The 20,914-nt window shown below is 48.4% G+C and overlaps 1 protein-coding gene across 6 annotated transcripts in view; it reads right to left on the bottom strand.

The window, feature by feature from the left end:
• Positions 1-20,914, bottom strand: part of AP1B1 (adaptor related protein complex 1 subunit beta 1) — a 52,185-nt gene that overhangs the window by 22,975 nt on the left and 8,296 nt on the right. For 5 of the 6 annotated variants that reach the window (XM_065890323.1, XM_065890325.1, XM_065890326.1 and 2 more), the window contains exons 1-6: positions 10,691-10,727; positions 6,780-6,885; positions 4,121-4,256; positions 3,105-3,350; positions 1,371-1,561; positions 113-334 (exon numbers count right to left, since the gene is read on the bottom strand). In XM_065890323.1, the coding sequence (XP_065746395.1) occupies positions 113-334; positions 1,371-1,561; positions 3,105-3,350; positions 4,121-4,256; positions 6,780-6,885; positions 10,691-10,727 (938 nt within the window). Of the gene's footprint in view, positions 1-112; positions 335-1,370; positions 1,562-3,104; positions 3,351-4,120; positions 4,257-6,779; positions 6,886-10,690; positions 10,754-20,914 lie in introns of those variants that run through there. The other variant, XM_065890324.1, reaches the window with a different exon arrangement.

Below are 20,914 nucleotides of genomic sequence, written 5' to 3'. Positions count from 1 at the left end.
GCTGTTGAGACATCCTGCACGGTGACAGGTCACTTTCCCTTCAGAGCCCCTGTTCCCAGCAGGAGACCCCCCCACCAGGGCACACACTACCCATATGTGGTGGTCCCAGTACCTTTTCTGCACGATGAGGTTGATGTTTCGCAGGGCCACGTACTGCAGCTCCGGTTCGGCCGACAGCAGTGTGACCAGGGGCGGGGCCAGCTTCTTGAGCAGCGTGCCATAGTAGTCCAGGTCCTTGGACAACATCTCCATGAACTTCATCAGCACCTTCACAGCAGACAACACTACAGCAGAGTTGGCGTGGGAGAGCCTGGGGGTGACCCGCTCACAGATGCTGCAGTCCATTCCAAGGGGGACAAATAGGAGAGACAAGCAAGGGGAAACACCCTGTTTTTAGTTATCAAGATAGCTTGTCTTCTGTAGGAGGAAGACCTAGCTCCTGGTTCTGTTTCCTGCTAAATGATCCCAAGCAGCTTAAAACCACTCTGAGCCTCAAGTTTCCTCATCTAAAAAAATGGAGATGATGATGCCAACTTCACACGGTTGCTGGTGGCTTAAATGAGACATTGCATGTACAGCACTGAGCACAGTGCCTGGCAGTCAGTAAACACTGGATGAATGTCAACTCACGCCCTTCTGTTGTGAGGGCATTCAAAAGGGGCAGGAGGGCTTCCCTGGTGGCGCAGCGGTTGAGAGTCTGCCTGCCGATGCAGGGGACATGGGTTCATGCCCCGGTCTGGGAGGATCCCGTGTGCCGCGGAGCGGCAGGGCCCGTGAGCCACGGCTGCTGAGCCTGCGCGTCCGGAGCCTGTGCTCCACAACGGGAGTAGGCCACAACAGTGAGAGGCCCGCGTACCGCAAGAAACAAAAACAAAAAAAAAGGGGCAGGATACCATGTTGGTTAGGACCAAGAGTCAGGGGAGACCCAGCTGGGTGACCTAGGTGATTTCTTCCACCTCCCTAAGTCAGAGTTTCCCTACCTGTAAAACGGGGACAGTGATGGGCCTGCCTTCACAGTTTCTTTAAAGATTATCTAACGCGTAGGAAGCACCCAGCAGAGCCCCAGGCACCCAGTAAGAATTCAACGAGTGGTGGCTCTCATGCTGCTGTCCACCTCTTTCCTCAGCCCGCAGTGACCAAGATCTCTCTGTCAGCTCCCAGGTCAGGCCCTGGCTTCTGTTCTGTGCCTTCAGTGAGCAGTGAGCTGACTGCCTGAAGCAACACCACTGTCAACCTGCTTGCTCTGTGTCTGAGGATGGTCTGTGGGGCAAGGCCTGGAAAGAAGCCCCCCGGAGGCCTGCGGCCAGCTCATGGTTGGAGCCTCCCACCCCAGGGCTTGGCAAGGCTGGCAAGCAAGGGCAGCCTCCTACCTCTGGGCCTCCCGGTCGTCCTTGGGTGTGTAGTTGGCCAGGCAGTCCAGGATGAAGATCTGGCCCCACTCGGTGCACTCGTTCAGGGCTGTCAGCAGCTTGTTAATGGACTGCGGGTTCAGATCAAGCAGGTTGCTGCTGGGGTGAGATTCGGCGATCTCCGAGAGGGCAGCCACTGCGTTTGCCACCACCTGGTTGAGAGGGTAGAAGTGACAGAGGCTGGGATGCTGCTCTCAGGACAGGGAGGTAGTGAGGCTAATGATGTTGGCCAGTCAGAGCTCAAACATCCTGAAAGGAATATGACCTGAAGGGCAGGGTCTGGAGCACCAAGACCCACTCCAAGCACGCACCCTACTGACTCCTCTGTAAGCTGAAACTAAAGTCAGTGCACCTGACAATAAAGAAAAACACAAAACAAGAAAGATCTAGCTCCAGGTTCCTGCAACAGATAGTGCTCCCTGTTACCTAACATGCAGTCCCGCTCTACCAGCTACAGCAGCTCACTGTGGGAGCTGACAACTGTGCTTCTCAGAGCTAGAAGGTTCCTCCTGCAGAGCCCCTCAGGGGCTGGAGCACAGAGGGGTTGCCAGGTAAATCTCTGGGGCTGCAACCCATTTCCACCAGAGCAGCTGTTTTTATGTGTTTTCTGCATGGTTTTCAACTTTCCCGTAATCAAGCAATGCTCCCACGGCCATCATCGTACTGGCCACTTGGCACCCGCGTGTGATCAGTGTTTCAGAGGGACACAGAATGAGACGTCTGGGCCGGGTGGGTTGTATACTTCATTTTTTTTTTTTTTTTTTTTAATTTTATTTATTTATTTTATATTTATTTTTGGCAGTGTTGGGTCTTCGTTTCTGTGCGAGGGTTTTCTCCAGCTGCAGCGAGCGGGGGCCACTCTTCATCGCGGTGCACGGGCCTCTCACTGTCGTGGCCTCTCCCGTTGCGGAGCACAGGCTCCAGACGCGCAGGCTGAGTAGTTGTGGCTCACGGGCCTAGCCGCTCTGCGGCATGTGGGATCTTCCCGGACCAGGGCATGAACCCATGTCCCCTGCATTGGCAGCCGGATTCTTAACCACTGCGCCACCAGGGAAGCCTGTATACTTCATTTTAAACATGGCCCTACCGAACTGTTCTCCAAACTGCTGCCATCACCAGCCGTGAGGAGACCAGCTCCCCTCCCAGCTGCTTTCTGGTGCCCTGTCCTCCAGGCTACACTACTTCAAGGGTGATTCTCTACAACCCTGCAAAGAAGTGAGGAAAGGGAGAAGTACCTCACATTCAGAGCTCTCTGACAGTCTTGGTGAGAGGACGGTGACAATGACAGTGACTGGAAGGGGAAGGAGGGTACTAGTCTTGGGTGCACACCCACTGTGTGCCAGGCTGTGCCAGGCTATGCCAGGCACATTACCTTAACGGCTTAAGCCTCCCAACACCCCCGGCAGTCATGCAGAATTAGATCCATCTTACTAATGAAGAAAAGAGGACTCTGGAAGGTTAGGTAGGATGCCTGAGATCACACAGCTCCTTAGAGAGGGCTGTGCAGAGAAGGGAATCCAGGTCTAGCTCACTCCAAAGATGGCGCCCAAACCACTGCGGGTAGGAAAACAGCTAGCCCACCCTGCAGGGCTCTGACTTCCAAGAACTGGGGCTGCCTGGTGGAGGGTCAAGCAGAGGTCTTCCCAAGCAACCCTGGAGGTGGTGGAGGTGGCAGGGTGGGTGGCAGAGACTTACCATGGGGTTAGAGTCAGAGATGAGGTCTTTAAGGGTATCCAGGAAGCCCTGGTCCTCTACCAGCTGGGCATTGATGTCGTGGAGCTTGGCCACGCACACAGCCGCCGTCTTGCGCACATATGGGTCCTCGTCCTTCAGGCACTTCCGGAGTGGCTCGCATAGGTACTCTGTGATCTTGTCAACGCGGATGCAGCCCATGGTCCGCACAGCCAGGGCCCGGATCAGGGGGTTGGGGTCCTCACAGTCCTGAGGGAAACCAGCCATTGGCCGAGGGCAGGGGCGAGCTGAGCAACATTAGACAGCTGCTGTGGGATCTCCCACCGACTGCGGCCAACAGCACCGAAAGTAAGTGCCGTGTGTTTAGCACGTAGCATCTGTCAGATACCAGGCTTTGTACTGTTCCCTCTGATCCTCACAGCAGACACACAATACTGTTCCCATTTCACAGGTGAGGGAGCTAAGGCCCTCAGGAAGGTCAGGAGCTCACCCGGTCACAGAGCAGAGCCACAATTCAAGCCGCGTCCACCCAGCACCACAACCCTCAATCTTCCCACTGGGCCACAGAACCCTCATTTGCCCACATCTAAGCATCGACAGGGCTGGGGAGCTAAGGTTTTAAAGGTGCATAGAGCTGACAACACAAGTCCCTGTTTCTCCTCAATCTGGAGGACAGAACATGCAGAAAGGAGTGAAGTCTAGAAGGGCAATACGGAAGCCCTCAAACACATGCTGCATCCTCAGCTGGCAAATGACACAGGGCCATGGCTCACCCCAGGGCACACGGGGATCGAAAGGCCTGGGGCGACCTCACATGGAATGAGTTAGCAGGGTCTGTAGCATCAGATTTTCTGGAGACAACGGGAGCCCTCTGCTGGAGGAAGAGGCCCCCAGGCTGGAAGTCAGACGGCCTGGAAAGGATCCTCCGTGTTTCTACCCAGGGCTGTAGCGCCCCACCCCTGGAGACTGAGGGGAGATGGAGCAGTGAGCACCCAGCCCCACACCAAGCTTCTACTTACCTTCACAAAGGTGTTGACGGCCATGATGGCCATGTCGGGCTGACTCTTGGCATAGTTCATCAAGTACAGGTACACCAGCTTTTTCAGCTCCAGGTTGTCCGTCTGCATACAGTTCACCACGTCGGGGAAGAGGGCACTGGCAGGTCAAAGTAGCGTCAATGTGGGAAAGGTGAAAAAAAGAAGAGGAAGACTTTTCAGGCAGCTAATGGGGGCTGGGGAGGAGGGTGAGTGGGAAGGAGGGAAGGAAAACATAACAGGACTTCTTAGTAAAAGGCAGGGCAACAGCTCCATTAACGTGAACATCTGTTGGTAGAAATGGAATTCCAAAGGGTGATTTTAAAAGCAAAGAAGTCCTCTGTTCTTTACACAGGGTTCAAACATGAGCTCTAGAGCCCATCTGACCTGGCTCAAACCCAGCTCTGCCTCTTGCTGGCTGAATCAAGTTGGGAAAATTCTTTTATCCCCAGTTTCAGTTTCCTCATTTGCAAGAAAGATATAACAAAACCCCATTTCACAGGGCCCTTGTGATAACTGAAAGAGACAACATACTTAAGGTATCTAGTCCTTGACATCTAGGAGTTGCTACAGAAATGAAAACGATTGTTTTTCCTTCTCTGATACTTGACATGGCCACTTATATTGGGCTGCTGGTTGCAGAGGGCTTAGGAGAGCAGGGGTAGGCTGGGCTGCAGTCACTACAAGGCACCCACTAAGAACCAGCCCATGTGTACAGAGCACGTGCTACACACCAGGCTTGGTGCTAGGGGCTTTACATAATGATCTCGTTTAACAGCCCTGAGAAGTCAGTGGATTATCCCCACTTTACGGAAGACAATACTGAGGTTCACAAATATCAAACAACTGCCTAAGGCACCAGGTCTGAGTCACAGCCCATGCTCAGGACCACTGTTATACTGGGCAGAACCCTTCCCAACATGGTACCCCACAGTCCCAGGGTCACAGGCCCCTTGACATGTGAAATATGGTTAGTGGTCAATTTTCTGTCTCTGGAATTATCTATCACCCCCCTTCTCAATTTTCGTGATTTTATGGGCGAGGACCCAGTAACACAGACTTAAGAGGTCAAAGTGAATTTCCTGAGCCCCGACAGGCAGGAGAGTCCAGTCAGTGCTGAAGCTGATGCATCACCTTGGAAGATGACGAACCAGGAAAGGGGGGAGCTGAGAGGCCTGACTTGCTCTTTTGGGCCTGTCACATCAGCAAAACAAGCTCATTTGAGATGACAGGGGTGCCTCCTCTGTGACAGGGGTGTTCTAGTTGAAGGAAAGCAGCTTTGTCCTGGGAAGAATCTGTCTTGGAAGGAGGCCCAGTTTTCCAGCAGACACCTGATTCCTTTGCCACTGTGTCCTCAGCAGGGTTCTCTGCAGAACTGTTTCTACTGTGTGCTGTCAGGAGGCCCCTTATGAGCATGGCAATGGGACAGGGAAATCCATGGAGAAGTCCGGAGCTGTGGGTTCCTGCTGAGGGATCCAGATGGGGAGCTGCTCCACGTCAGCACCCAGGCCTATAAGGCACAGGACTGGGCACCAAAAGGGCCCAAAGGAGAGGGAATGGGGGAAAGCACCCTGGGTTTGGATTTCAGAAGGGCTGAGCATGAGTCCAGTTCCTCCATTAACCACGTGACCATGGGGCAGTCATTGTTTCTGGTTTCTTTGGCAGGAAAAATATCCTTACCTACAGTATGGGAATTGCTAGGAAAACATTTAAAAGTGTTTTGCTGACTCTCAAACACTGTGCAAGTGTTAAGTTGTCACAGAACCCAGCTCCTGTCCTTGGGGACTCAACAATGTGGTGGGCAGGTAAGCACAAGTATACATAAGAAGAGGACAGTCTACAATTAGTGCCAGGCGACAGGAACACAGCAAATGCTGCGTGTTCAGGGTAGTCAGCTGGCATGATGAGGGAGGCAGCAGTGTAAATGGACAAGGGGAAGGGACATTCCAGGCTGGGGAGATGCATGAGCAAAGGAGTGGCCACAATTCTACATGTGATGTACTCTGGCAACAGATGCACACCAGGGGATGCAAACTGACAACAAATTTAACAAGCCCAACATGCAGGTGTGTTTTACTTGCACAGTGTTTATTTGTTTGTTTGGTATTATCTGGCAATTTTTTTTTTTTTTTTTTTTGCCACACCACATGGCTTGTGGGATCTTAGTTCCCTGACCAGGGATTGAACCTGGGGCCACAGCAGTGAAAGCGCCAAGTCTTAACCATTGGACTGCCAGGGAATTCCCTCATCTGGCAATCTAAAACAAGGAGATTTAAAATGAAAAATCCAGATTCCCTTTTCTTTTTAAAAACCAAAAGACCTGGTCCCACTGGGGTCATTTTCCCCAGCAGGCAGCATCCTCTGGAGTTCCTGACAGGGCTCACAGCACATCCACTGCATTGCCTGTTGCCTTTTCGACCCAGCCCACTTCACTTGCTGCATTACTGCCTGACCCCATCAACATCTGAGCACATGACCCCTCTGCAAACAAAACCTTCTATTTGGAAAGATCTGAGAAGGGAGCTACACCAGGGGAGACATGGGTCCCTAGGGATATCTTAAAGGAGGGATCGAACTGGACCCAAGCTCAAAAGCTTCCCTCTGTCAGCTGCCTCCAGCTGCCAGCCAGCCTACCCCTGCACACCTGACGTCTTTGCCCACGGTCATGGACGCAATCACTTTCTTCACCGCCTCCTTCTTCTTCTCCTTCTTGTCACTGTTCAGCTCTGCCTTCAGCTCGAAGATCTCCCCTAAAAAAGGAGGCAGCATGAGTGATCCATTTCCACTCTGCCAAGGGGCGATTCCCAGTCTCCAACTTCCAAAAGAATGGGAGGGAGGCAGGGAAGACACTCTGTGCTGCCCGCTGAAGGCAGCTTCAGGCCCTGGCCCTGGTGGGCAGGCAGAAACAACTCTGAATTATCAGGAAGGAAGGTTGGAGATCACGTCAGATCGAGGGGAGAGGAGCCATGCAAGCTACAGAGGTTCTGAGGGAGACAAAAAATTTGCTGCCAGGTCCTGCTCAGCCAGATGGCTAAAAACATGCCGAGGGAAGCAAAGCTCTCCTCAGCCACCCGCACCCAAAGCCCTCAAGCAGCGTGGGATGGAACCTGGGGACTTAAGGTTTGAGGGAAAAGGGCAGGATTTGCTCAGTTTCAACACATAGGCTTTTCCTGTTTTCCTAGAGCTTCGAGTTAAAAGAGCTCACTCAGGGTTTCACTTCCTGATCCACAAGTGGTTGCTCGGCTCTGAAAATGGGAATTCAGCTGTCCCACGAGGGCTCTAGCATTTAATAAACTGTTCTTAAGAACTTGATGATTTGGAAAAAGCAAACGAGGAAGTAGGACTGTTCAGGGCCCTGCCATGGAGAGGTAGTCAGGGGCCTGATAACCCCAATAACAGGTTAAGAGGGCAGATGCTGGAGTGAGACAGACCTCCTGCCCTTAAACCAGCTGCAGCCAGCCTTTCCTGAGCCTTTCTCTAAGCCAGGCACCTCCCTAACTTCTTCCCACACCTTTTCTCATTGCATCCTCACAACAACTCCACACTTGCCCGCATTTTGCAGATGAGCAAATGGAGGCCAGAAGAGGTTCAGGAATTTGCCCAAGGACACAGCCATGAGGAGGAAGGCTAAGATTCAAAAACAGGTCTGCCAGCTCCAAAGCCCATGTGCTCTGGCCGAGCCAGGACATTCACCCTGCTTCTCTGAAACCATTTCCTTGTCTGTACTCTCTGCCTTGCCTGGGGCCTTGACTCTTCTCACATAACAGATGCAAAACGCTCAGCTCAGTGCCTGGCACTCAGTGGCCTGCATTAAAGGTGGTCACTATTATTACTAATTTACCACGTGAACCTCTGTCTTGGCTCCCTCTTTTGTAGGAGAGTCCCGGGCTTCCCTCTCAAGTTACTTGGGTTGGGGGTGAAGCAGAAACTATCATGTGGGGGGAAGTGCTAGAAGAAGTTCTAGATGGATTTACAGTGAAAAAAAGAAAACTAACAGCGTTTTTTTGCTTTGTTCTTTTTTGTTGTTGTTTTTTGTTCTGTTCTTTTTTAAAAAATTATTTTAATGACTGAACAATGTGGTGTTCAGCAAAGACTTGAGATGAGAGACAGTAAGCAGGTTAATTAAGAACAATCATGCAGCACAGCCCGGGCAAGGCCACATTGAGGATATTGCTCAACAGAGCCAGAAGGAATCTGCAGGCCTTGCAGTTCAAATCCAAGGCTCTGGAGAGCTGAAGGAACACACGCCCTTCTCCTCCAAGGGACTAAGGGGGCTGTGTCCCTGCTATGGGATCCAACAGACCATGTCACTGACCCTGGGCCTTGCTGCTGGGCTGCTCCTGCTTTGTTTGAGGTGTTTGGCCAGATTCAGTACAACTGGCAGTCAATTGATGGATCTAGGCCTGAGTCACCTTGGCCCCAAGAAGGCTAGTGAGGTGATCCCGGGATCTGCCTGCTTCAGAAATGCTTCCTTCCTATAATGTGCCCCAAATCCAACCAGTTACCAAGCCTACCTCCTCAATCACATACGAGGCATCCAATTCTATCCCCAACACCCCCGCCTTCCTCCCCAGCTCAGGCAGCATCATCTCTCATGCGAACTGTGGTTCTGATCCCCCTGCCTCCCCACAGCCTCACCCACTTCGATCCTTGATTAGAATCTGCCTCTGACTTCCCCCTGCCTAAAACCATCAATGATGTCAAATTTGGTCCCAGATATTTCTCTAGATATTCTCCTCAAAAGAAAACCCATAAAAAAAACCCCACTACTGACACCTCAGTTTACTCGGCACTGTTCACCCGCTCTGACCTGGCTCACCAGGCACCACAAACCTCTCCAACCTTTCTTCCATCACACTCTTCAGTAACTTGTGCCTAGGCTTTCCTTGCCCTAATGGACCTGGGACAGCACTCACTCCACCCCACTTTATCTGTCTAGCTCCACCCCAACCCTCCCACGGGCCCCGCCCCTCCCTTATCACAGCACCCACTGCCCTTTAGAGTGATCACTACTTAATAAACTGTCCTCTTAGGCTTCCCTGGTGGCGCACTGGATAAGAATATGCCTGCCAATGCAGGGGACACAGGTTTGATCCCTGGTCCAGGAAGATCCCACAGGCCGCGGGGCTGGAACAACTAAGCCCGTGCGCCACAACTACTGAGCCTGCACTCTAGAGCCTGGGAGCCACAACTACTGAAGCCCATGCACCTAGAGCCCGTGCTCCACAACAAGAGAAACCACCACAATGAGAAGCCCGCACACTGCAACAAAGAGGAGTCCCTGCTCGCCACAACTAGAGAAAGCCCGCGTGCAGCAACAAAGACCCAACACAGCCAAAAATAAATAAATAAAATAAAAAATTTTTAAATTAAAATAAATAAATAAATAGTCGTCTCTGCCCAAGGGCAAGCAAAGCCAGGTCAGAGACTCCGTTTGTCTCCTCCACTGCACATGGAAGAGACACAGGAAAACTGGCTGGACTGAGAAATGAACCACCTGACGAGGGGACTGCAGGTCCTGGCTCAGCTGACCCAACAACAAACTCTCCTCATCTGGTCAGCAGGCGAGTGTTAATCTCACTTGGAGGAAAGGAAGGAGGAAGGAAGGGCCAGCCAGAAAGATTGCTTACAGGGTTAAAGCACATTTGTCAGCCACTACAACCAACTCCATTTCCCGAAAAGCAAAATCAACTGTAATACCCAAACAATACAAGACTAGCTTAGCAAATTTTGATGCAGCAACTCAACAGACTGAGTCTTCAGAACTGTGGGGAAACGTTTATGATAATGCCAGATGAAAAACAGGATATAAACTCTGACTTCAACCACGTAAAACATGTGCCCAACGATAAGGACCAAACATGCACAGATACCACTGTGCAGTTGCTGACAGGATTGTGTGCTTTCTTTCCTCTGGGCGGTGGGGCGTCATTTTTAACAATTTAAAGCCATGGGGAACAAAAGAGGGCTTTTTTCTATACGTGGAGCTAATGCTTTTTCCTTCTGGAATTCTGAAAGAAGTAGTCATACTTCTTACACCATCCACAGTTCAAATTTCTGGATCCACAAGGTTCAAAATGCTCTCAGTGATTCTTGCCACTTGCTTCCAGGCCTCCACACGCCCTCACCCCCCACTACCACAGGGAGCAAGCAGAAGGGTCGGGCAAGGAAAGAAGAGGATAAGACCCCACAATGGGGATGTCCCTGCTGGTGCAGTGGTTAAGAATCCGCCTGCCAATGCAGGGGACATGGGTTTGAGCCCTGGTCCGGGAAGAGCTCACATGCCACAGAGCAGCTAAGCCCGTGCACCACAACTACTGAGCCTGCGTTCTAGAGCCGGCGAGCCACAACTACTGAGCCCGCGTGCCATAACTACTAAAGCCCACACGCCTAGAGCCCGTGCTCTGCAACAAGAGAAGCCACTGCAATGAGAAGCCCGTGCACTGCAATGAAAAGTAGCCCCCATCTGCTGCAACTAGAGGAAGCCCGCGTGCAGCAACGAAGACCAAAGGCAGCCAAAAAAAAGAAAAGACCCCACAGTGAAACAAACAGTACCTTTCTTGGTTGTGGTGAAATATTTTGAGTCCGTCATTTTGGTCCCTTATCTGTGGCCAGACTCTGCAAGACAGAAAAGAGGTAACTTGCCCTTGTGTTCCATTCCATTTTCATTTCACAAGAGGGGAGAGGGATCCAGTGCATGCCTGATGAGGGGAGATAGCTTCTCATCTCTTTACTGGGCAAATGAACTGTTAGATAATGGCTGATTAGATTTTGGAGGGTAATTCCGAAGGATCTATCAAATTTTAAAATGTGCATATTCTTTGACCCAGCGATTTTACTTCTAGGAATCTCTCCCACAGAAATATCTGCACAGGATAAAAGGGTTTTATATCCTGCAGCACTGTCCATAACAATATACCACTGGAAATAACTTAAATGTCCATTGGTAGGGAATGGCTCAATACTTTGGAAGAGTCCACAGATTAAAAAGCACTGAACAATCATGGTTACAGCAGCCCCTCTGTGGTGCTCACTCTGCCCAGCACTAAGTGCTTCTCACATGTGAACTCACTGAAGCCTCATCACAGCCTCATGGAAGTACTATCCCTATCATTGCCTATATAGTCAAAGACGCTTGGAAAACACCAAGGTTAAAAAGCTAGAGAGATTTCTTCTCTACCCAACTTTCCCAAGCTTCTCTAAACAGTGATAGGCACTATTCATCTCTAGAGAGGGCTAGAAACTACACACTGCAGACTCTACCGCACTCCCCAAATCTGACTGGTCAGTTTTCTCAAAGCATCTCTCAGGACACCTCCTAGGGTTAAAACTCACACTATGAAGTACTGGTCTAAGGCAACAGGGCAAAGAAAGTACCAAGGCCCTCTCATTCATTCAACAATTTGCTGAGCATTTACTATGTAACTTCAATAGTTTTTCTTGGTCAACAGATGAGAGATATAAGAAGCTACACAGGAGCCAAGTACCCTGGATGAACGGCAGAGGCTTCAGGGGTTGTTCTAACATTTATTAAGAAGCTATCATTTACTGAACCCCTATTAAAGCTTTACAAACATTATCTCATTTAATTCTACCAATAAAGTAATTGCTTTTACCCCCTTTTTAGATGAGGAAACTGAGGCTCAGGTATGTTAAGTAACTTGCCCAAGGTCACATGGCTTGTAAGTGGCTGGACTGGGAGACAATTTCAGGTCCATCTGAGCTCAGGACCTGTGCTCTAGAGAGGAGGGAATTCTGCTTCCCCATCTGAGAGAAAAGACAGAACCCTGAGAGTGGCTTAAGGACTCAGTCCAAAAAGCCATGAGACTTTCAACTTCCAGTCCTACCTATAGTTTCATATGGTACATAAAACCACACAACCCAAAGAACAGACATTTGCATGGAGAAAACTCACTCACTTGGTCCCTTCTGTTGCCTCTATAGAAGAGACTCAAACATGTAAACCATTAATATCTTCTTTCAGTTCATTGCTATCGGTGGGGGGAGATTAAGGTTACTCTTGGGATGGATGTGAGGAGTCAAGGAACATCTCAAAAGTCTCTGGAGGGACTTCCCTGGTGGCGCAGTGGTTAAGAATCCACCTGCCAACGCAGGGGATATGGGTTCAAACCCTGGTCCGGGAAGATCCCACATGCCGCGGAGCAACTAAGCCAGTGCACCACTACTACTGAGCCTGAGCTATAGAGCCCATGAGCCACAACTAATGAAGCCCGTGCGCCTAGAGCCCATGCTCCACAACAAGAAAAGCCACCGCAATGAGAAGCCCATGCACTGCAACAAAGAGTAGCCCCTGCTCTCTGCAACTAGAGAAAGCCCATACGCAGCAACAAAGACCCAACACAGCCAAAAATAAATAAATAAAATAAATTTATTTTATAAAAAATCTCTGGAAACAATGGCAACACAGCTCTCCTGCAGTCCAACTGTATTTTTCCAGTTTAAGCCTGTATTTATGGCAGGATGGCAACAGGGCTGTTTCCCAACTGAGACACCTGCCCATAGGTTTTGTTTCAGTAACCAACAGGGAACCAATAAGTACTGCCTCAGGGCTGCCTTGAAGCCTTTGTGGATCCCATTAGGATAAAGGAATAAAGGCTTCACTGACAAAAGTATAAAGAAAAAGACACAATTCCACATTCCTTTTGCTTTGTCAGGTTGAAAAGGGATGATGGCACTTTTCTGTGGGAGCTGTGGGAAAGAGCAGAAGAGACCCCTGTGTCTGCTGATGCCAGTGCCACTGCGGGGCCACTAACTGCCAGTCTCGGCAGTGGAAGTCAGGGCTGCAAACAGATCCACAAAGGCAAGGACCCAAGTCGGCCTGGTCCACAGCTGCATCCATCCTCCACACAAGCTTGGCCAGGGTTCAGTCAATAGTTGCTGAAAGAAATGAAAAGTAGCCACTGAAAAGCCCAGGAACCCTCAGCCTGCTCTCCGACAGCTGTGAGGTAACTAAGCATTTGTTTCCTACCGGAGTTTACATACATTAAAAATAATCTCATTTTGAGCACAGAGAAAGCCATTTTCTCAGAGAAACCTCACCAACCTAGAGGTTCTTTGTGGAGCTCTGAGAATGAGCAGGTAAAGAAGGCAATGGCACGTCTGTCACACAATAAAAGGCTGTATGGCTTCAGAAGTCACAGGCCTGAGAGCATAACCAGAGGTATCCAGAATAGGAGAGTACCTTGGGTTTCCCAAGGTTAAATTTAGTTGAAGAAGAGGGATCAATGAAGGCAAGAGGGGCTAAAAATCACAGGCCAAAAAAATCACAGAAAGTAACGTACAAACCCCTCCAACGTTAAATCTAGAAGGAAATCAAAGTGAACAAAGCAAAAACTACCTTAGATGTCCAACTTCAGCGCTGCCCAGAAATTCCTCCTTCTCTGGTAGAGGAGGGTGTCACAGGCGTTCCCCTCATCTGCAGGCACAACACAACATCCAAGGGCCCTGAATTCCCAGAACACAGCCTGGCAGATCTGTGTTGGATGCAACCACCCAGATGGAGGAAAGGGTGGGAAAATTTCTCTTTGGGGGATTAAAAAAAGCAAGAGAGCTGCAAGGTCAGCTAGTGAAGCCACCACAGCTGCTGATGCCCCTACAGCTGGAGCTTTTGATGACACTCTTCCTTTTACAGGTGCTAAGCAACTACTCACAAACTTAAACTGCGACCCCATGTGACGGCTGGCGCTGGCGGCCTCTTTCCTCCACAGTATCTATTTCGCATATCCCTCTGCAGAGGGCCCAGTGGGACTGCTGATGCAGAAATTGTATCCCTCTGAAGTTGTTTCACATACAGGAAATTAAGGTAGAGGAGGAAGGAGAAGATGGAGAGAAATGAAAATGCTTTTGCAAAGCCACCCCAGAGCACCGATTAAAAAACCTCACCTCACCATGAAAGATCACCAGCACCATGTGGATCTACTGAGGGTGGCTATCTCTGCATGTTCTTTCACCGCAGTTGCCTAGGGTATCAGCGCAAGAGAGATTTTTCATTCTCTCTGCAGGAATGGAAAAAACCCTACAGTTCAGTCAGACTTTGAGCTCAGACTTGCAGATGCCACAGGAAAGACTGGTGCTTTTCTTGGCCCTGCTCTCAGCCGTTGCTATGCATTGTATCCCTGCTAATGGAGGCCACAGGGGCCAAGACTCTGACCATGTACATGAGCCACAATTGAAAGCAAGCAGCCAATGTAGGCAAGAAAAAGCTTAGGGTTTGGATTCCATCTTTGGAAGTGGAAGAGCGCATTAAAAAAAGCAATAATTGGAGGGAATTTTTGTTTCAGAAGCTGCTCTGGCCAATGTGATGAGTCATTTCTGCTAAGGATACAGCATTCTATGCTGGGATACCCCTCAGTTTCAGTATTTACAGGCCAAGGAATGCCTGAAGGGGATGGCACTGTCCAAATTCAAAGCGGGGCACACCTGGGGCACACCTGGGACCAGTTTGTCTTTGGAGGAGACACTGCTGCTGTCCCCACCTCTGTCCTCCCTCCCCACATCCATTCTCAGTAGATGACTCTGATGCCACAATCCCAGGGCCAGTTCCTGTTAATCTCACTTTTTTCTTGGTTTTAAATCCTATTGACAAGGGCTGCTTCCCTTGTCACTAGGTGTAAAGAAATGAACTGAGTAATAAGGCCTGAAACAGAGTAGTTTTCTCCTACGTTTTCTAGAATTATAAAGAAGTCCTTGGTGAGAATCACTGACGTACTGGCCAGGGACAAAGATGTAATTTAAGAGTGGAAAAATGAGGCCCTAGGAAGAAAAGGAAAGGAAAAAAACTCACAAAAAATATTGTCAGCTAAAGACTGAATTTTAGCAACTGGAGATAGGGTTGGGTTTAAGAAAAACAGTCCTCAACGCTTTTAAAATTTTTGAGTCATCACAAATCTAAATGTAATTTTATGACCAGGAGATTAAAAATATCTTTCTGTGTTTTAAGCTAACAAAATGAATTTAAATCTATTAAAAAACACATTATGGGACTTCCCTGGTGGTCCAGTGGTTAAGACTCCATGCTCCCAGTGCAGGAGGCATGGGTTAGATCCCTGGCTGGGGAACTAGGATCCCGCATGCCGCATAGCGCCACAAAAAAAAAAAAAAAAAATTTTTTTTGGAGAAAATATTGAGGGGCTTCCCTGGTGGCGCAGTGGTTAGGAATATGCCTGCCAATGAAGGGGACATGGGTTCAATCCCTGGTCCAGGAGGATCCCACATGCCGCAGAGAAACTGAGCCTGTGCGCCAGAAACTGAGCCGGTGCTCTAGAGCCCGTGCACCACAACTACTGAGCCCACATGCCACAATTACTGAGGCCCGTGTGCCTGGAGCCCATGCTCCGCAATGGGAGAGGCCACCGCAGTGAGAAGCCTGTGCACAGCAACGAGGAGTGGCTCTTGCTTGCTGCAACTGGAGAAAGCCCGCACGCAGCAACGAAGACCCAACGCAACCAAGATCAATAAATTAATTAATTAATTTTTTAAAAAAGAAAATATTGAATATATTTCAACTTTTCTCCAAGGTCTCAAACTTGCTAATAATAATTAACTGAAGAATACTGAGCTGAGGTTACAGTTTACTTCGTCTCTACAATTCAACTTCATCTCTTAAAAATGGGGAACTCAGGGACTTCCCTGGTGGCGCAGTGGTTAAGAATCCACCTGCCAACGCAGGGGGCACGGGTTTGAGCCCTGGTCCAGGAAGATCCCACATGCCGCGGAGCAACTAAGCCCGTGCGCCACGACTACTGAGCCTGCGCTCTAGAGCCCGCAAGCCGCAAATACTGAAGCCCGTGTGCCTAGAGTCTGTGCTCCACAACAAGAGAAGCCACTGCAATGAGAAACCCGTGCACCGCAATGAAGAGTAGCCCCCGCCCGCCACAACTAGAGAAAGCCCGTGCACAGCAACGAAGACCCAAAGCAGCCAAAGATAAATAAAAAAATAAATTAAAAAAAAAATGGGGAATTTACCACTGACGGGATAATGTGAGAATGAAAGACACTGACAACTGCAAACATAAACATCGTAAATATGAAATTCTAGAATAAGTAGAAGAGGCAAAATTAACCTATAGTGACAGAAGTCTGATCAGTGGATGCTTCTAGGTGGGAAGGACTGATTTATGCGTGGGTGAAAGAACTCTAGGGGTGACGGAAATGATCTGTATTTTGATGCAGATACTGGCCAAACTGTACATGTAAGAGCTGAGCATTTCACTTGGTGTAAATTAAACAAACATTAGTTTTTAAAAAAAAAATAACAAAGTAGAACCCAATGCTGGAGAAGAAAAATAGAGCACTGTATAATCCAACGGAAATAAAGCCTTTCTGAGTATGACATAAAATCAAGAAGTCTTAAAAGATCTATGAATTCAATTATATAAAAATCAAGTTTTCCTGCATGGCCAAAACCAATAAAAACCAAATGGCGTACAAAACAAAAGAAACACACACCAAAAAAAAGTTGCATCACATCACAAAAGCTTATTTTCCTTAATACATAAAAAGTGACTACAAAGAGAAGAATGGCGAAGGATGTGACCCATTCATAGAAAATGAAATACAACGATTTAGGCTTACTTGTAAGAGAAATGGAAATTAAAATTACAATGAAATACCATCCATCAGCTATTGGATTGGTAAAGGCCCAGAAGTCTGCTAACACTCCTTGTTGGTGTTGATGTGGGGAAATAGATACCCTCATACGATGCTAGTGAGAGTCTAAATTGCTACAACCTCTATAGTAATTTGGCAACAGCAGTTACCAAAATTGCAAAGGTACTTACCCACTGACCTAGCAATTCTGCTTCCAGGAGTTTCTTCTATATGTATAAAACTATGTAGATACAGTTACTCATGTGGCATCCTTTATAAGAGCAAAACACTGTAAACACCTTAAATGTCCTCCCACAGAGGACTGACTGGTTTAAAACAGAAATGAAATTGAGCTATTTGTAATGAGGTGGATAGACCTAGAGTCTGTCATACAGAGTGAAGTAAGTCAGAAAGAGAAAGACAAATACTGTATGCTAACACATATATATGGAATTTAAGAAAAAAAAAATGTCATGAAGAACCTAGGGGTAAGACAGGAATAAAGACACAGACCTACTGGAGAACGGACTTGAGGATATGGGGAGGGGGAAGGGTGAGCTCTGACAAGGCGAGAGAGAGGCATGGACATATATACACTAACAAACGTAAGGTAGATAGCTAGTGGGAAGCAGCCGCATAGCACAGGGATATCAGCTCAGTGCTTTGTGACCGCCTGGAGGGGTGGGATAGGGAGGGTGGGAGGGAGGGAGACGCAAGAGGGAAGAGATATGGGAACATATGTATATGTATAACTGATTCACTTTGTTATAAAGCAGAAACTAACACACCATTGTAAAGCAATTATACCCCAATAAAGATGTTAAAAAAATAAAAAATTACGGCACTACATACAGACATGGGGAATACTGTGCAATCATGAAAAAGAATGAGGCAGTTCTACATGTACTTGTATGTAACACTCTCTAAGATGTTAAGTGAAAAAAAGCAAGATGAAAAACTATATGTAGTATACTACCATTTCTATTAAAAATTAAAATATTAATAAAACATAAATACCAAGTGTTTGCAAATGCATGGACTATCCTTGAAAGGGTAAATAAGAAAAGTGGACAGTGGTTGCCTCAAGAAAGGAAGCTGGATTACCAATGGTTGGGGTAAGAGACTGACCCTTCATCGTTTACCTTTGTCTATCTTGGGAATTTTATATCCTATGCATGTATCATCTCTTTTAAACATAATGCAGTTTAGAAAACAATGGTGCATCTAATTCAAAACACTATCCCCATCCCCGGGCTCCTCCTTCAGTCTCTGCTCAAACACCATTGCCCCAGAGGACCCCTCTCCAGACCCAGAAGGGCAGAAGCCTCCTCGACATTTGAGTCAATCATACTGTGGACTTCTCCACAGCCCTCCTCACAACTCTAATTTAGGATTTTTCCTGTTTAATGCTGTCAACCCAGTGACTGGCACAATGTCTGACATATTCCAGGAGTTCACCAAATGTTTGCTGACAAAATGAAAGGACAGGTTCCCAGAGAAGCTAGAAAACCAAGGGCCCATAATAGATCAAAACAACAGGAATCCCTGATGAGTGCCAGACAGCGACAACTGGGCAAACCGGGAACATGCGGCTTTGCAGCTAACTTTCCACAAACATGGCACGGCTGATCCAATGCCAAGATGGCTGCCAGGAATTCTAGCTTTGCTACCAACAGCTGTGTGACCCTGGGCAAATACCCCCCATCTCTGGGCCTTCCTTTCTCCAACTGTCAAACAAGAGAATTCAACCAGATCAATGGCTTTTCAAGCCCCACCCCCCAGCACCCCATTTCTAAATTGTTTAAAATAAAAGTGGAACTGCTCTGATTGAAGTAACGGTGAGGGCCCAGAGCCTGACTCATTTCACTATGCCCACTTTTCCCCCTCCTCACCGGGGGCCCTTCAGACACCCCATAGTTCCACAGAACAAAGTTTGAAGACAAAGTTTAAAGGACAAGATCCCTCCTGCATCTCATGTTCTATGATTCCTTGCTAGAGGTGGAATCCACTTCCTCACCAGCGTGTTCTTCCTGGGTATCAAACAAGAGAAAATGGAGCATGATCATTCACAGAGCATGACAGAAAACGTTTCCAAGGGGACAAAAAAGAAAACAAATTCAGAATGCAGCCAGGGCCAGCAAACCTCATTAGGTCTTCAGAAGGGAAAACAGTAACAAGCCAAGCAATTCCCCAAATGGCCAGCCAATGGCCAGGGGAGGACTTTTCTAGTCTCAGGGCAGTGGTTCATGTCAGAGCAGCCCATACTCTGCAGTCGGACAAGAAGCATGAAGTTGGCAGCACCAGCACAGTGGACTGCACGCCATCGGCATCCAGTGATGGAACCAGGGAGACTATCGGTGTAGTGAAACCAGCCAGAGAAGTTGAAGAAACGAAACGGGGAGAAAGACATCTGACAAGGTCTGATCCAGCTCCCAAGACCCATTTCTGAATTCAAGGATATCCGGGCAGGGAAAACTGATCCTTAAAAGTCTGTGTTGGTGGCTTCCAACTTCAGTGCTGAATTTCACTGTTAAACCCTTGCCTGATGAATAGCTTTCAGAAACCTGCTCAAGGACAGTCAAGACTAAGCTAGAGGGACTTCCCTGGTGGCGCATTGGTTAAGAATCCGCCTGCCAATGCAAGGGACACAGGTTCGCACCCTGGTCTGGGAAGATCCCACATGCCACAGAGCAACTATGCCTGTGCGCCACAACTACTGAGCCTGCGCTCTGGAGCCCGTGAGCCATAACTACCGAAGCCCACACTCCTAGAGCCCTGCTCTGCAACAAGAGAAGCCACTGCAATGAGAAGCCTGCGTACTGCAATGAAGAGTAGCCCCCACTCACCGCAACTAGAGAAAGCCTGGGCACAGCAATGAAGACCCAACATAGCCAAAAATAAATAAATAAACGAAATAATAGGGGCTTCTTCTGAACAAACCTTAAATCAATGAAGATGAGGAAACAGAGGCCAAAGACTAAAGAACTAGGCTCCTGAGACCTCAGTTTTCCCGCCTATACATTGGGAATACTTTCTGAAAATCTGTCACATTTTGGATATAGCATGTTTAACAGTGTGGAGCACCATCAGCTCCAAGCCTGCAACTGTGCCCCACACAGGAGCTCACACACAGTAGACAAAGAACAATCTTTTCCTGATGGCTCCTACAGATTCAGAGGGCAGGTGAAGGACTTCAGGGGAACAGCAGAGTAATCATGCCCTCCAGGTAACTGCCACCAGAGCTCTGAGGAGGAGACTTTGAGATGGGTGGAGCATCAAAGGAAGCCCTCTTGGATTAAAAGGGGCTTGGCTGGACATGAAAATATGTATCGGATTTGGAAAGGGTGGGGTGAAGGTGACATGGAGAAGACCCACAAGATGACAGCATAACAGGGAGTGAATTGAGAATAAGTAAACCAACACAAACACTGGCTGGGACACAGGTTCTGTGATAAGTAATTTAGAGCCCCTGTGTCATTTAATTCTCCAGTAACCTATTTAAAAATGAGGAGTTAGAGATGCTGAGAGAGGAGTGACATATCCACGCCCAAAACAAGCACACATATTTAGGAGTCTGTGAGACCCCTGCTTGGTTGAAGGCAAGATCATGGCAGGGAAAGGAGCAGATGAGGTTAGTCAGGGAAGGATGAGATTCAAAGACGGCCTTGGATGCCAGGGTGAGTTGGACCCTGCCAGCAGAAGACGCAGTGATCTTATGACAAGTCTCATGCTAACAAGCATTTGATGCTACTGATCACTCCATCCTCCTTGAAACATTTTCTTCCCTTGGATTCCAGGATGTCATGCTCTCTACTTTCCCTTCTACCCCACTGTCTAGTCTCCTTTGTTCCTCCTCCTCTCTCTCTCCTTCAACACCTGGAGTGCCCCAGGGCTCAGGCCTGGTTCCTCTGACCTTTCCCAGAGGCCCTCTTCCCTCCTCCAGCTGCTTGCTTCATCCAGTGTCGTGCCTTTAAGTACCATCTATGTGCTGACAACTCACAACTTTACATCCCCAGGCCCAACCTCTCCTCTGAACTCCCAGCTCATATTTTCAAATTGCCTGATATCACTGGAATGTCTATATGGCTAACAGGCAGCTCAAACTTAAAATGATAAAAACTGCCACTTGCTTCCTCCTATCCCCCAACTGACTCATCCTGCAGTCTTCAT

This window comes from Phocoena phocoena, chromosome 13, assembly GCF_963924675.1.
Source record: "Phocoena phocoena chromosome 13, mPhoPho1.1, whole genome shotgun sequence".
NCBI lineage: Eukaryota > Metazoa > Chordata > Mammalia > Artiodactyla > Phocoenidae > Phocoena > Phocoena phocoena.
This window is presented reverse-complemented; position numbering and strand designations above follow the sequence as displayed.